Source organism: Emydura macquarii, unplaced genomic scaffold (assembly GCF_026122565.2).
Source record: "Emydura macquarii macquarii isolate MOO-44397 ecotype Brisbane River unplaced genomic scaffold, CSIRO-AGI_Emac_v2 contig_3019, whole genome shotgun sequence".
Classification (NCBI taxonomy): Eukaryota; Metazoa; Chordata; order Testudines; family Chelidae; genus Emydura; species Emydura macquarii.
The window spans coordinates 761793-779382 of NW_027133156.1; the positions used below are offsets into that span (position 1 = coordinate 761793).

The following is a 17590-nucleotide window of genomic DNA, read 5'->3' on the forward strand; positions in this document are numbered from 1 at the left end:
AAGAGACCCAGCATAAATTACTCCAAATATTACATACATCAGTCAGCACTAAGATAGCTCTACCAATCAACAATGCCATAATGCAACCTGACGATACCATCTGGCAAACAGCCTGTAAGAGGGTTGACAGGAAAACATATTCCGTCAAAGAGTATGGAGTTTTTATTCACCCACCCTCCTCCCAACTCCCTGGTGGTGGATGCAGTGCATCACCGAAGCAAACAATCCCAGCCTAAATACAATCCAGGCGATAAAGATAGTAAACATTTGGACCTATTTGGACACAACCTTGCAATTTACAGTGGCCAACTATAGTGCCTTACAGGCCAAATGTGAGCATGATAACAATGGGAAAATTAATGAACTAAAAACAGTACTTACCTGAAGAGAAGCAGAAATCCTTAGTAGATGAGGGACAGCTGATTGCACAAATGACTCTGCAAGCAGCTCTGGACGTAACCGATACGGCAGCTTGCACAACAGCCACGGCTGTTGCTGTGCGCCGTGCCTCTTGGCTCCAATCGTCTGGCATCCCGAGAGATCTACAAATAAAAGTTGAAGACTTACCTTTCAATAAGGACAAGTTATTCTCAAAAAAGAGAGATGAGACGTTACATTGCATGAAAGACTCCAGAATGACCCTCAGAACCTTGGGCATATATACACCATCTTTCAAACGCAGAAGGTATCAACCCTACCAACGGAGATACTTCTCCAATCTCCAACAAAGGCCTTACAATAATTACAGGCAAAACAACAGCCACAGAGGAGAAGGCAAACGTCACTCCGTCTCTTCTCAATCAACTCAGCCCAAGCAATCGTTTGAGGGATCGGTTGAGAGTCTGAGACACACCTTGCATGCAGAAACACTGACCATTTTTGGACACTAATTGTGCCCCTTTTTCACCAGGTGGGAAGCAATCACCACAGACAGATGGGCCCTAGAAATCATCCATATGGGCTACTCCATCCCCTTCACATTCACTCCACCCACCCTCCCCGTCCCTCTTCATGGACCCCACCCACAAGCAACTCCTGCTGCAGGAAGTCCTCCACTTACTGCAGCTGGGAGCAATAGAGAAGGTTCTGCTTCAGTACAGGAGCTGGGGATTTTATTCCCAATATTTCCTTACACAGAAGAAGAATGGGGGGTGGAGACCAATTCTAGTTCTCAGGTCGCTCAACAGGTACATTCGGTTCAAAATGGTCACTTTAGCAATGATCATCCCTTCATTAGAGTGAGGAAATTGGTTCTCAGCCCTCAACATAAAGGACGCTTACTTTCATATTACCATACACCCATCTCATCAATGGTTCCTTCGGTTTACAGCCAGTACGGAACATTACCAATGTGCGGTTTTACCTTTTGGCCTATCCACCGTACCACGAGTCTTCTCCAAAGTACTCTCAATGGTCACAGCTTATTATGCTTAGGCATAATAATCTTTCCTTACCTGGACGACTGCCTTCTCCGAAGCCCAACATACATGGAGGCAGAATACAATACACAGAGAACTATACATATTTTCCAAGAAATAGACCTACAGATAAACTTTCAGAAATCAATCACGGTACCAACGCAAACCCTAAAATGTATAGGAGCACAACTCGCCTCAACCACGGCAACAGCAATTCTACCAGCTCAAAGATTTCAGTCAATACTGAACCTTATCCAAGAGGTAAAAACCAGTCCTTATATTACAGCCCGCACGTGCCTTCAACTATTGGGCCATATGGCAGCCACCACCTTCGTGGTAAAACACGCCAGACTGCACATGAGAGGCCTCCAAGGATGGCTGCATTCAGTCTTCACTCTGAGCAGGCACAGAATGAACAAACAACTAACAGTACCTCCGATAATCAAGGACTCCCTGGACTGATGGATGAATCCAAACAACTTACGCAGTGGCATACCATTTCAAAAGCGAATACCATCAATCACAATTACTACAGACGCCTCATAAATAGGCTGGGGCACACATATGGAAGGCCTCTCTGTCCAGGGTCAGTGGACTTGGTCAGAAGCATGGTTACATATCAATCTACTCGAACTGAGAGAGCAGTATGCAATTCCTGCTACAAATAAAACACAAATCAGTCCAAATCATGCAGACAATGTGGCATGCATGTTTTACATAAACAGGCAAGGCGGTGCCCGCTCTCACTCACTCTGTTCCGAGGCCATAAAACTTTGGAATTGGTGTGTAAACCAGGGTATAGACGTATCCACTTCATACCTCCCAGGATGCATGAACACAACGGCAGTCATGCTGAGCAGGAGATTCGGGCTGGAGCAAGAATGGGAAATCAGCGATACAGTCCTACGCTACATTTTTCAAAGATGGGGCACACCATCAATAGACATATTTGCGACAAAAAGGAATTGCAAGTGCAGTCAGTGTTGCTCCAGAGCAGGTCATGGTTACCAATCTCCAGAAGACGCCTTCCTAATTGAATGGAAAGGGGCACTACTATATGCATTCCTACCATTCCCCTTGCTAGCACGGGTAATAAACAAGATACAACAGGACCGTTCCTTAATCATTCTCCTAGCTCCAGCATGGCCCAGACAACCGTGGTACCCATACCTAACAAAAATGTCCATCCGCACCCCAATGAGACTTCCGATGGAGAGAGACTTCTTATCACAGAACGATGGCAGGACTACTCACCCCAATCTGGGCATGCTCCATCTGACAGCCTGGAGACTCCTTGGTTCCAACCAATAGAAAGAATGTGCTCGAGTCAGGTCTGGAATGTACTGCTTAACAGCAGGAAACCATCCACTCACAAGGCATATCTGCAAAAATGAAAGAGATTTACAATATGGTGCCACACCAAAACCATACCTGCGATATCTGCACCCATATCACTGGTACTTGATTACTTATTAGAATTAAAGATGGCAGGATTATCACGGAACTCCATCTGAACACCTGGCAGACATTAGCACATTTCATCAAAGCGGGCAAGCCTCACCTATTTTCTCACACTTGATCATAAAATGCTTCTTGACAGGACTCCAAAATTTATACCCAAAAATATGTGAGCCTTCACCTGCCTGGGACCTAAGCATGGTATTAGGGACACTCTCACATGCCCCTTTCGAGCCCCTGACCACCTGTTCTCTCCTCCATCTTTCGATGAAAGTGGCATTCCTAGTTGCCATTACCTTGGCGAGAAAAGTAGGCGAGTTAGGGGCATTTATGGCGCACCCACACATGCTATTTTTCACAAGAACAGTGTCACTTATGAAACCACATTCAAAATTCTTACTGAAGATATCATCCTCTTTCCATATGAACCAGGCCATATACCTACCAATATTTTATCCCAAGTCACAAAAAAATCAATCAGAGGCTAATTGGCACACATTGGACATGCGCAGAGCACTATTATTCTACCTTCACAGAACTAAGCAGTTTCGTAAATCAACTAGACTATTAGTTTCCACAACAGAACGCTCAAAAGGTAACACGATATCCACTCAGACTGTCTAGATGGATATCAGGATTTATTCACCTATGTTACGAACAGTCAGGGTCAAAACCTCCATTCCACGTTAAAACTCACTCTACTAGAGCAATGGCGATCTCTGCTGCCTTCCTCAACAATGTCCCTGTATCCAAAATATGTAGGGCAGCTATATGGGTTTCCGAGCACAAGTTTATAAACCACTACACTATTATGAATAACGCTAATATGGACACTCAACTAGGATCCACAGTACTATCTTCAGTTACTGAAACTGCTCCAAAATCCCCCCGCCAATAGCGGGACACTGCTCTATAGTCTCCTGAAGTGGAGAATGCACAGGGACATCACTCGAAGAAGAGAAAGTTACTCACCTCAGCAGTAACCGAGGTTCTTTGAGATGTGTCCCCCTGTGAGTGCTTCACTACCCCACCTCTTCCCATCTACTTCGAAGTATCTATACTCTCCACGGTAGAGAAGGAACTGAGGGGGTCGGGTTGTACGAGCGACGGTTAGGGCGCCAACAGCGCCACAAGACACCCTCCGTGCATGCGCGGCCCATACAGGCCCTCCTGCGCAAATCTCCAAGTAACAGCGCTAGGACGCATCAAAACCTTAAGTGGAGCCACCCACAGGGGTATACACCTCGAAGAACCTTGGTTACTGCACGAGGTGAGTAACATTCTCATACAGGTGGCTTTTATAACTTTACACATAATGTTGATACATATATTTCACCATGATATTATTGACCAGCAAGTTATTAGTTTTCAAATGGTACCTTACAAGGCATATTTTGTACAAAGATCATTACAGTGGTGTGTATGGTGTGAATACAGGGCTGAATGCGGTCACAATAATCTACTGTGTTTTAGATGTCCATATTTAAAGGATGCTGCTGCTTCCCATCCTTGAGACACACTGCTATGAAAATCCTATTGTAACAGATCTATGGACTTGACCATGAAGGAGAATAGAAGAATTTATCCATGTTTATCTGAACATTTTCTTTCTTAAAGTAATGAAGAGTATAGGTCCAGCCTACTTTGGAGACAAATGGATCATTCAGAATAGAGATGGAAATTGGCATCCAACAATTTGGGTTTGTTGTCAGAATTGTTGTTTGATAGATTTTGCCATGCTCTGCAATAGTAGAAATTGTATGTTTAACAGAATCTGTAATTTAAGAAAGTAGATTTGAAATAGCCTGGCTGAAGTAGTAATGTCAACAGAAGGGAAGGCCATGAGGTGGGGCATTCCCCTACTGCAGTGACTGACAGGTGTGGTTCTGCCCCCAAGCTGAAAGCAGGCTGAAGGACCATTGTAACAGATTTGTTTATTACTTGAAGAAAGGAAATTATCTGATTAAGCATGGATACATGTTCCTGTTCTGGATTTTAATTTAAGTGAAATTTCCAGGCCTTATTTGCACTGAGTAATTTTTTTAGTGGAAATGTTTTTACATTATATTTTCTGTTTAGCAGGACAAGTTAATAATCCAGTATTGGGATGAGTAAACATTTTTTTTTGGTCTAAATTTCAGGAGTAGTTATCAGCATACACTTGTTATGGATTCAGAGTTCTGATAGCTTCTATCAGAAAGGGAGCTCAGTTACTGCAGAGTCCATGTCAGGTTTCTGAGACCAGCGTGACAAATGATAGCCAAGCTGTGTGAGATCTTTGATACCAGGACGATAGTCAGAGGTGGGAGGGAGCTGCAACTGGTGGAAGTTCTTTGGGTTTGTGTATAGGGTGCTGAGAATGCTGCGTAGACAATGCCATAGGAAACAGCAGCAGTAGCTGTTGTAGGTTTCCTTCACTGCCGTCAACATACTGGATCAAAGTAGCAGAAGGAGCTTGAGTGGTGGGCAGCAGCAATTGTGACTGGAGCACCTGCAAAACCCCTCCCTGTGGCCTGGAGTATGCAGAATACATTTAAAGAGCAGACTTCTCCATCCATTCCCAGGCCTGTCTACAACGCTGGGGAGTACTGGAGGGTTCGCAGGAATGGGGCTTCTCCTCATTCTCTAGACTACTCCATGTGCAGTTTGCTGCTTGTGTCACTGCCATTCAGTGAAGGAAGTGCATGAGAGTAAAGATGTGTGTATGGGCATTCTTGAATGTCTTGGAACTCCTGCCACTGGGCCCATGTCCTAGCAAGAGAGGATAAAAACATTCAAAAAATGCTTGTTGCAAAAAGAAAAAAAGTCAAGAAATTTACAAATTATCGAAGATGATGAAGTTTGGCTTTTTAAATTATTTTCCATAACCTTGCACTAGTATGGCATTTCACAATGAATGATTTCTTAGAAGAAAAATTCTTGCTTATCTGTACAGAAAGTCAACAAAATAGAAGTTAGACACTTTAAAAATTGCCATTAACTGGATTATTAACCGCTTCTATTTTAATGACTTTGTGCTATAAGCTTTAATGTATATAGTTTTTTCTTAAAAGTGCTTGTGGGGAGAGGAAATGAGAGAGCAGTTTTGACTAAATATTTCTGACCATCTGTTCTCTACTTAGTATATTTGTAGAAATACATGATGTTTACTATACAGGCTTAATTCTCCTTTTTGCCACACTTGCATGAATTCTGATATGTAAAAGGATTTGTATGTTGGTGTTAGTAAAAAAGCACATATGCATGCTCACGAGCACACATCCTGTTCTATCAATCAGTAGTGCAAAGGAAGTACAATAAATATATAATCTTAATATGTGATGACCTTTTAGTTTTTTTTCTTTTTCTGATATTTATTGAAGACTGGAAAAATAAAGCAATCTTAACTGGTCTCTCAACCATGTACCTAACTTACTAAATACTTGTACTTTTGCTAGAGTAGCACATTGTGCGTAAGTTCAGAATTTACATGAGTAACACATCTTTCTGTATTATTCACTGTATTATATGTGCAATTTTTCTTTTGTAGATGGGAAATCCTTTGGTCAGAAGCACCTACCAAGGTGAATTCTCCACAGGCTCGCCAGTTCACACCTTGTATTAAACAGATTGACTTTCCCACAAATCTAATTCGATTGGAAGTAAATAGTTCCCTTCAGGACTATTACACTGAATTAGATGCAGTAGTACTACATGGTGTGAAAGACAGACCTGTACTTTCACTTAAGACTTCAATGATAGATATGAATGATTTGGATGACGAGGAGGATGAAGAAAAGAATGGCTGTGAAATGGACAGTCTTAATAAACAATTCAGTGTTGCAGCCCTCAGGGAATGGACGACTAATGGGTATTTTGATAAACTGCCTTATGAGGTAAGGAAAAAAAGTTTATTATACTAAAATGGAATTGTCTTAACCAGTCAGAGGGCAGAAATGCTTTCTAGTTACTGATCCAAAGCTATCGTTTTTCCCCCACTGGTTATGCATTTCCTTGCACTTTGGTTGTGGGTATCTGATTTACATAATCATTGTATAGTTATTTCTCAATAGTCATACAATAAATGACTCTGTATATTTTTGCTGATTGTTATTAGCTAATCAATGTGCGGGCATTTGTATAATGACTGTACAGTTATTTCTCAGTAACCATTTGTGAGCAGGTACATTTCACCTTGGCTACTACAATCCTGCAGTTCTGGCTCTTGCATTCAGAATTTTTCAGTTGTTTTCCAGTAACATGCACATTGCTGTGGCTTTTCATTCGAAAAATAAAAATTCCTAACTTTACATAAAAGAGAAGGAAAAATACAAAAATCAAACTACTGAAATAGAAATTATTTTTAAAATAATTTAAAACTTTCATCTTTCCTGTTGTCCCTGTCCTTGTAGGGCTTCAGAACTCTTGTCCCTAAAATAATTGCCATACAACATATTTGTATTTATTGTTTGTATTGGGGGAAAAATCTCAGCATCTTCCACCCAATTCATTGTTGAAACACGATACAAAATACACTACAGCAGTGATCTCCAACCTTTTTTATATTATTTTGAAAAATTAAAGTGGTTGCAATCAGATTCACTGCCCTGTTCTAGTGTCTTTGCAGATCCACTCCTCTGCAACACAGAAGGAGCAGAAACCATTTTTAAATTCCATGGGAAGGATACACTCAGCATGGGGGAGTCACCAATAGACTTAGGGTCAGCATATAGAGCTCCTTTCCCTTCCTCCTTGAAGTCCCCAATGCAGAGGATATATTGGGGAACCGTAACTGGTACTGGTTCTCAGCTTTCCTTTTTCTCACCTCTCTTTGAATGCACTGGATTATTGTGTGAGGAAAAGGAGCCATCCTTTGCTAGGCATTCCCTGGGCTCAGGCAAGCTTTCCTTGGAGCTCCCAGAGCCTAGCATGGAAGAAGGCAAAAGAGCAGGCAGTTACTCTCCTTCCCCTACAGTGCAACAGCAGCTACTGAGAGTGCTGCTAGCTGGCATTGGAGCTGCTCTTGGGCTAAAGGGAAAATGCTGGGAGGTGGTGATTTCTTTCACCATCTCCCCAAGTGATGGAATTGATTCAATCATTTTGCATTTTAAAATTGCGTGGCATGGCTCAGGGAACAAATTTCAACTCCGAATCAATTACGGAGATTTTCTTCTTAACACAGTCATCCCTGAGGGCCACAGTTTAGAGCCTCAAGGGCCAAGCTGGGCCACCAGTTCATTATATAGTTATTCTGGGAAGAATCTTGTTGACGGGAAGGAGTGGGGAGGGAGGAAAGATATAAGGGGGAGGATGTGAGAGGAAAGTAGTGGAGATGGGGGGGTGGGGGGGGGGGGAGGGACGAGAATAAGAAGGAGGGGCCAAAAGGGTTGAACTTACCAAAAAAAAATAGTTTTCCTTTCAGCTCATTTTGGTTTTTGTAGTTTTTCTTTTCATTTAAAGTTTTTAGTATTAAAATACAACATTCAGTGTCAAGAGAGTCCTTCATAATAATTCTGATATTCAAACTTAGGGCCATTCCTCACTGTTTCTTTATTCTAATCAGCCCAGTATTCAGTCTGAGTTAATGGGGAAATATCTGTATGCTGGGCTAAAAGAACAGTAAGTGTGTTCAGGTTATTTCAATATGTATATAATAATTTAGTTTTATATAAGTGTTGTTACAACTAATATCTCAAATGCACAAAACCTAGTCAAAACTCTTTAATGTCTTTGACATTTTATTGTTTTGAGTATACCCTGGGACAGTGATTCTCATCCCAGAGGTACACATACCCCTGGGGGGTACACAGAGGTCTTCCCCAAGCTACATCAATTTATCTAGATTTGTCTAGTTTTACAATAGGCAACATAAAAAACACTAGTAAAGTCTGTATAAACTAAAATTTGGTATAGACAATGACCTATTTATACTGCTCTATATATTATACACTGAAATGTAAGTACAATATTTATATTCCAATTGATTAATTTTATAATTATGTGATAAAAATTAGAGTAAGCAATTTTCAATAATAGTGTTCTATGACACTTTTATATTTTTGTGTCTGATTTTGTAAACAAGTAATTTTTAAGTGAGGTGAAACGGCTGGGTACGCAAAACAAATCACACTCCTGAAAGGGATACAGTAGTTTGGAAAGGTTAAGAGCTGTCTGGCCCAGAAAATGTTGTCAGGTGTTACTGTCTTTATTAGTTTTTTCATCATTTAAAGAAAATACTTCTTAAACTAGGAAAAACATGTTTAAAAATAGGTTTGTTTTAAAAAGGATGAGCAAATTGATTTGCAGTATGCTAGTTTGTTAGACTAACAAAAGGCTTGTTTTGGTGGTCTCATTCTTATCTAGACCATTAAAAGTATTAGTGAGGAAATGTTTTGGGTCCATTTCTGTTGTGCCTGTGAACTCCTGTCTCCTATATGTGTGTCTTGTGTAACCATTTTTCTCTCCTTTCAGTGTACTGCTTCCATTTTTTATCCATTTTTAATACGTTGGGTTTCATGAATGCATTTGTATGGTCTATCAGGTATAAGGACGTTTTATGTTTGTGTGTATCTGGCCCCTGCTACCAGTCAAACAGAACACCCCAGCTTACTAGTTCCACCTCAGATCATATCTCTCTGCTTAACACACAGCACTTAGATATGCATATAATAAAATCAAGTATAAGTTTATTTAACAGAGCACAGAGATTCAAGTAGTAGCACATAGAAGTATTGGAAACAAATGGTTACATATAAAATAAAATCATAACATGCATTCTAGAGTCTAGACTTAATTAACAAGATACTCTCATGCCTTGTAGAGTATTATACACCCAGAATTCATGCAGCACTTTATAGTCAGATTGGCTGTAACCCTCTTTCAAGACAGTTCATTTGCCTCCTACATGAAGGATCCCATGTGTTCCCTTGCGCCCCAAGATATATGAGAACATTCCTTTGTCTTTATTCATAAACAGGATCTCTCCCCTCCTGTTTGTTTCCTCCTGCAAATTTCCTCTCTTGCAGATTTCTCAATTTCTCATCCCACTTAGGGTGACCAGATGTCCCGATATTAGGGGCTTTCTTATATACATGTCCCCATTTTTCATTGCTATCTGGTCTCTCTAAGTCCACCTCGCTCTATAATCAGATAGACATATATTGTGAGACATACAGTACGCACGACCAGATGGAGATAGGTGTCTGTTACCTCATGCCTGAAAGGAACAATTCTGAGGTATTTCGCCCCGTGGTGACCTGCCTTAACTCCAAGACCTTGAGAGCATAATTTTTAGTATAGATACATAATTTTTTAAATATTATCCACATTTCGCAATGGTTATGACCACCAGTGGGCTACTGGCTCTCAGTAGAAACCTCACATGCCACCCTTTGATGGACTGTTATGCAGATATATAACTTAGGGGATCCCTTTAAAATCCTATGCACACCCTGTGCCCTCTGCCAGTTAGCATCAAGGAGTCCTTGTGACATAAGAGAATCCTTTTTCCTTTTATGGCTCTAGATTATTTGATTCCTGTCTCTGACAGGAAGATCCTTTTAGAACAGTGTGTTCTGTTCTTTGACTCTAGGAAAGACCCTGAAAATTTTGCAGTATGCATCCAGGCACATAGGTGATGGAAGTTGCTTGCCCAGTAAGAATGAAAGCCCACTCCATACATTTACTTAGCATCATTGAATGTATATGCATTTGCTGATAGAACTTGTAGTCACATTATTCTTAGGTCTGTGTGTTCACTCTTAAGGAGCCATTTGCTATAAGGATAAGGAGCTGGAATATAGAGTCTCCTCTTCATGTCTTTTTCATCAGTGCTTTTAGTATACACTTTTTTCCTAATAGCTTGTCCACACTTCCTTTTTCCCATCTTGGGTGCTTGCTGAAGTACTGCTGTAGCAGACCTAGTCACAGAAATAGAAAATTATATTTCCATTTACCTGATAATTTCTTTCCATGGCAACAGAGATTCCCACCCAGAGGAACTTTGTTCTGGATAAGGAGCTAGTGTAGGCTAACACATGCTTTCTTTCAGATTGGAAGGAATCGAACTTGGAGGAGATTCCTAGAAAACGCAAAAATTGTAAGATTTGATTGGTCCCCACACCTACTTCTCTGGCTTAGGAACAGAAGAACTTAGTCTGTGGAGACTTGACTCTGTATTGGCAAGGAAATTATTGGTTAAGTGAAGTTGTAATTTGCTTTTGCTCATATTAAAATGCTATTGCTGAACAAAGTTACTATAGATAAGTACAATATATTAATTGGTACAAATATTGTTAAAGATATATTCCATGTATTGAAGAGCTAAAGATTAGTGTAACGGGAAATCAGTTCTCACCTTTATGAACCAGTGGATTCTCATCAGCTCCAGGGAGTTCAGTATATACACACTAATGTGATTTGGCCCTCCGGCTAAGCCTTAGATCCCATAGCTCCAAATGTCATCAAGCCTGGTGGGCCAGGATGACATGACCACCACCAAAAAAGGTGGGGAGGGTGAAAGGGCACCAAAGAGAATGTAGGAATACATATAAAAAGGGTGTATTGGTAGTTTATCATGATCTGCACCCGAACTTTTAGTCCTGTTTCCCCATAAGTTTTCTTATCTCTCTGGTAGCTCCACAGTTTCCTTGCGAAGCAGGCCGCCTCCTGATGCCAAACTGTTACATGGAACTGAACTGTCACATGGAAGGAGAAAAGAAAAATCCAACCAGCTGACTCCAATTAACCAATCCTCCCAGAGGCTGCTGGGAGTGGGAGGGACCTGAGGTTTTATATAAGCCTAACCTAGCTCATTACAAGGGGGAGAGAGAAGAGTCAACTAGAACGGAGACTGGGAGGCTGAAGGAATACCAAGGGGAAAACAGTTCCAGAAAGAGACAGAAGGAGAGACTATCACCTTGGGGAAGAGGTGCTGAGTTTGGGGGGAGTTGAGGGCTGCCTCCCTAGAAAACTGTGGACTGGCCTGAGAAATTATTGGGAAATGGGACTAAAGACTGGGTGTAGATGATGATCATAAAATGGGTGTATAGTTTTTAAGTATATAAATTTAAGAATATAAACAAAAAACTGATAGGCCCCTTTTTTCAACATTCCTACTTTCTCTCAGGTGTCCTTTCCTCCCCTCCCCCCATCTTTTCTGGGGTGGTCGCATCATCCTGGTTTACCAAGCTTTGTGACATTTATAACTGTGGAATTTGGGACTTAGTCAGAGGTCCAAGTCATGTTAGTGATTGTCTGATGAACTCCCTGGGGTTGTTGAGAATCTATTGGTTCACAATCTTATAAATGCCCTCCTACCTTAATGGACGAAGGGAAGCATTCTACATTCTATAATCTTTATTTTTTTTTATATATATATATATATATATATATATATATATATTGAGCTCATCGCAAGCAAGTTGCTGCAATGTGAGAACATAGAATCATAGAATATTAGAGTTGGAAGGGACCTCAGAGGTCATCTAGTCCAATCCCCTGCTCAAAGCAGGATTAACCTCAGCTATATCATCCCAGCCAGGGCTTTGTCAAGCCTCAGCTTAAAAACCTCTAAAGATGGAGATTCCACCACCTCCCTAGGTAACCCATTCCAATGCTTCACCACCCTCCTAGTGAAAAACTTTTTCCTAATGTCCAACGTAGACCTCCCCAACTGCAACTTGAGACCGTTGCTCCTTGTTCTGTCATCTGCCACCACCGAGAACAGCCTAGCCCCATCCTCCCTGGAACCCCCTTTCAGGTAGTTAAAGGCTGCTATCAAATCCCCCCTCATTCTTCTCTTTTGCAAACTAAACAAGCCCAGTTTCTTTAGCCTCTCCTCATAAGTCCTGTGCTCCAGCCCCCTAATCATTTTTGTTGCCCTCCACTGGACTCTCTCCAACTTGTCTGCATCCTTTTTGTAGTGGGGGGCCCAAAACTGGACACAATACTCTAAATGGGATATGATGACAAAATGGAGACGTAGGATTGATGCATATATTGGATTATTATTTTTACTGTGTATAAAGAATTCCTTTTTCCTTTTTTCTTTTTGAGTTTGTTCACTGATAATTATTTACAGCTGTGAATGGAGACCTCCAAACTGGTGCTTTGAATGCAAGTCCAATATTTGGATGTTCATGTTGTTCTAGCATATGTTGATTAGCATCCTCTTTAAAAGCAGGGGAATCTGTACTCATCCTGGAAAAGAGAAAATATATATATCCAATTTGTTGGGTTTTTTTCTGTCATATCCTAAGAAAACAACTCTGTTTTCTGTATTCTGTTTCCTTTCTATTGAAATCACAAGTAGGTTTTAAAAGCCCTTCTGTGATGTTTTTCCTATTTTGTTGTTAACTGACTGATTTAGAAGAAGAAATATGAAATACAAAATGGCAGCTGCCATAATTCTTCATCAATGCATAGTAACAGCAGTTTGAAGGAATCTCCACATATTGTGAGATTAGTTTTCAAAAGCAGATATTCAGTTCAGCTGCATTCTGGGAGTTGTCCTGAAAACAGCATGATACAGCACAGCACATCACATATTCATTATAGTATCAAATTATACTTTATGCTAGGATACACACACACAAAAGCAGGTTTCTGACAGACACCAGACTCTACACTACCAATGATTAATGGTTATTAGCCTGTTCACTTAGAACCTTTTATCTTTGTTTAATCAAAAGCGAATAAAAAGTACTTACATTTCAATGTCATAATCTTAGCGACATTTCATTATACTTTTTTCATTTTAGATACTACAAAGTAGTGTGATTTTAGTAAATAAAGTATATTTGGTGGGATTAACTTTTCTGATTAAGAGACTGATGTGGTAAGAGATTCCATCTCAGGTGGTATAGCATTACAGTGTTGTAGGTTATGAAATGCTTTTTTTAAATAGTTAGTTTAAAGGGACATTGGCAAGGTTTTCATAGTCTTACCATTGGTATAAGTAATTTTTTCCATTTAGCCAAACTGATATTCATCATCTCCAGTTTCATTGCAGCTGAAATTAATGTTACTTTATCAGAAATTATTATGTCAGCATAATTCTGGAAATAGGTTTTGCTGACTTGTGTTCTCTTTGCTGGTCAGTTTGCCTGTTCAACAGAGAACAATATAACTCACTAAAGATCTTAGGCTATGTCTACACTTTCCTCAGCGATTCGGTTACAGTCTACCAGAGTTACGCAAAGTACGCAAAAAACTTGCGTAACTCCTGTCGACTTCTGTGCTTCTCTTCTGCGCGCCGTCTTCACTGCACTGCGCCAACGGGAACTGCAATCCCGTCGACAGCGCTACGCCACTTGAGAAGGTGTTCTTAGTATTTCGACTTCTGGATCAACTGAGCGGGTCTTCATTGACCGCTCAGTTGATCCAGATAAGTCGATCTGACGGTGGTGACTTTGGCGCCATCAGTGTAGACATAGCCTTAGATGAACAGATATTTTACTCAAGTCGGAAATAAAAGCTCTGAGGGAGTAGTGGGTATTCAGAAAATAAATATTTATGGTGGATTTGAAAAAATGGAATAGCTGAAAGCTTACAAGCAACTCTGTAATTTTAGTGAAAACATATATATTAGAGGTCTAATAGAACCACACAAAGAACTTTGTTAAACAACTTTAGCTCTAAGTGCATTTCTTAACAATGTAGAAATCAAGGGACTCTAGTTAAGCCAATACCATGCTATCTAAATTCCCATAAAGTATATCTTAACGCCTAAAAGCACTAACTCCTCAGCCTGGCAACATACTTCCTTTCTATTGCAACATATAACTGACCACAGTTCCTCACAGTCACATTGAAATGCACCTGAACTCCAACCTCAGCTAGTTTAAAATTACCCTATAAGCGTATACTGGTGACGTCTCTTGTTTGTACATGAAAAAACATTAAGGCTGAAGTTAGGGTTGTGTAGTTGTAAGAAACTGAACACGTGCACAAATTGTACTGTTTGTATGTTAGAAAGGAAAAGAAATGTGTGAAGCTAAGGAATCAGAGTGAGTTTTAGGGTTTATGATCTCTGAATCTAGAGCTAGGTGGGAACCAGATGTTTCATTTTGCAGGAAATTTTTGACTTAGAAATTTCTGCCATTCTGAAACAGAACACACACACAAATTGAATTTTTCTGTTAAATGAAATTCGGGGAGAATTTTGGGTTCATAGAAATGTTTTGTTTTTCACAAAATTGAAATGTTTCGTTCCTGTTTTGATTTGATTTTATATTCCATAACATTTTAAAAATTGAAATAAAAATCAAAACATGCAGTTCAGTAAAGGTTAAATGGAGCAATTTTTGTTTTTAAACAAATTTTAAACAATTTTTTGTCAGAACTGACACATTGCTTCTAACTGTTTCACTTTCAACAAATCTGCATTTACTGACCAAAAAACATTCTGCTGGAAAATTTTCCAACCATCTCTAAATCATTTGCTTTTAGGTGTTTGTGCATATTAATGTTGTCTTAACTGGAGATTTCTTTAACTGTTAGTGAATGTACTGATCAAGTGCATTTTCTATCAGTCTTTAAGCTAACAAAGTTTTGGTGTGGCAGTTTTCTTGGGTTTTTTTTCTTTTTAAATGACTGTTTATCCATATTTATATTTATTCATGTTTACAAGTAGGACAGGGTAAAGGAAAAGAGGGTAATTGAAATAGGGTATTATAAGGTGGGTGGTAGAGCTGGGGAGTATTTTGGAGTCTTGGCTGTTCGCTAGCTAAAGAATGCTGGTGTTCAGAGTTACACCTGGCACAGAGAAGGGATGAACCCCAAGCACAAAGCAAGAGAGTGATTAGTCTAGGAAAAAAGAGTTGAAAAGTGGGAATTGTACACTTAGGCCCTGTCTACACTTACCTCCGAGATTCGGCGGCAGTCGACCGGAGTTACGCAAGCTACGCAGAAAACTTGCATAACTCCCGTCGACTTCTGTGGTTCTCTTCTGCGTGCCATCTTCACTGCACTGCACCGCACCAATGGGAGCTGCGTTCCCATCGACACAACACTATGCTACTTGTGGAGGTGGTCTTGATATGTTGATTTCTGGATCGACTGAGCGGGTCTTCACTGACCGCTCAGTCGATCCAGAGAAATCGATCTGACGGCAGCGAATTTGCCGCCGTCAGTGTAGATTTAGCCTCTGTCAGATTTACCTAATTGGACTGCAGCCAGAACTATGGGGTCTGGAAGGCGTAGGGCTGAGGCTGAAGCATAGCTGAATCTTATAGCGGGAAACAGAGGATAAATCAGAGGTGGTTCAGGGAATGGAGAGACTGGAGCAGAGTCTAACTGTCTGTTGTAAATTGCTACTGGCTGAAAAAGAAATGGAGGGAAGAAGAGAGAGGTTGTCAGTTCAGTGTCTGATGAACTCTAAGAGCAGACTGTGAAGGAAACTGTAAACACAGGCTATGTCTACACTGACGTCAGATCGACTTATCTGGATCAATCCAGAAGTCGACGTACTAAAACCACCTCCTCAAGTGGCGTAACAGTGCAGTGAAGACAGCGTGAAGAAGAGAAGCACAGAAGTTGACGGGAGTTACGCAAGTTCTTTGCGTACTTTGAGTAACTCCCGTCGACTGCTGCCGAATCACCGAGGTAAGTGTAGACCAAGCCACAGTGTTTACATTTATATTACTGTTTAAATTAGCTTGGGTAAGAAACTTATTACTAGTTAGAAAGCCTCTGCTTCTTTCATATACTGTGCTGCTTTTCCTCTGTTGCTTAATGTTATCTAACTGATAAGGTGATGGATTCTCATTTAATTGTTAATCTATGATTTATTTGAGACACTACTTTAAATAAAAAGATTTACCTTTCTTTGTAATTAGAGTATATTTTCTTATTGCTCTGCAAGTTACCTTTCACATTTTGAATTCTGTGATCTGTTTTTTGTGTTTTTAATATAGCTCATTCAGTTGATTTTGAGTCACCTTACTGTACCAGACCTGTGTAGACTAGCACAGACTTGTAAGCTACTATATCAGCATTGCTGTGATCCTCTACAATACATTCACCTCAGTTTACAACCTTATTGGGCAAGGATAAATGACACATCTCTGGAATACCTACTGTCTCGCTGCACACTCGTCCAGTGGCTGAATTTATCTTGGACAGGAAACAGGGGAGCCATCTCTGTTTCTGGATTTAGCAGGTCAGTGCTCAAAGTACTGAGGTATTTCAGCAGTCTCTGATTGCAGAGCTGCTGTTCAGTAATTTTGTCACTAAACGTTTAAAAGCCTTTAGACCTCACACTTGTATCAAAAGGCAGGCATGCAACTTCTTTGCATTTTACCATGAATGGCAGGATTTTTTGATATAGGGAAACATTCACTTCAATACATCCTCCAGTTAAAACAATAAGAGATTGCACACAACAACAGAAATAAGTTTAATGTAATAGATTAGAAATATTTAACATATCTGTGCATGCCAAATGATAGATGCAGAAAAGTTTCTCTTAATAAGAACTCATGCTAACTTTCTTCTGTGATATTGAAAAACTCCTTTTGTAATTATGCTATAGAAAATCTCTTTCACTAGTAATACATTCAGAATTGTCCTTTTATATAGATTAAGCCTTTAAACGTAGATATTTTGGAATTGCTGTGATATTGAACTGATTATATTTCCCACTGTATACTGTGTGAAAGAGAACTGTAAAAAAAAGAGCTCCTGTAAGTTACTAAAGCACAAACTCAGATATATTACTGAAGATGTGCTTTCAG

At 40.1% G+C, this 17590-nt stretch overlaps 1 protein-coding gene across 6 annotated transcripts in view; it reads left to right on the plus strand.

Moving 5' to 3' along the window:
- Positions 1-17590, plus strand: part of FBXL4 (F-box and leucine rich repeat protein 4) — a 110448-nt gene that overhangs the window by 31966 nt on the left and 60892 nt on the right. For all 6 annotated transcript variants that reach the window (XM_067530064.1, XM_067530060.1, XM_067530061.1 and 3 more), the window contains 2 exons: positions 6406-6751; positions 16772-17016. In XM_067530064.1, coding sequence (XP_067386165.1) covers positions 6406-6751; positions 16772-17016 — 591 coding nt within the window. The remainder of the gene's footprint in view (positions 1-6405; positions 6752-16771; positions 17017-17590) is intronic.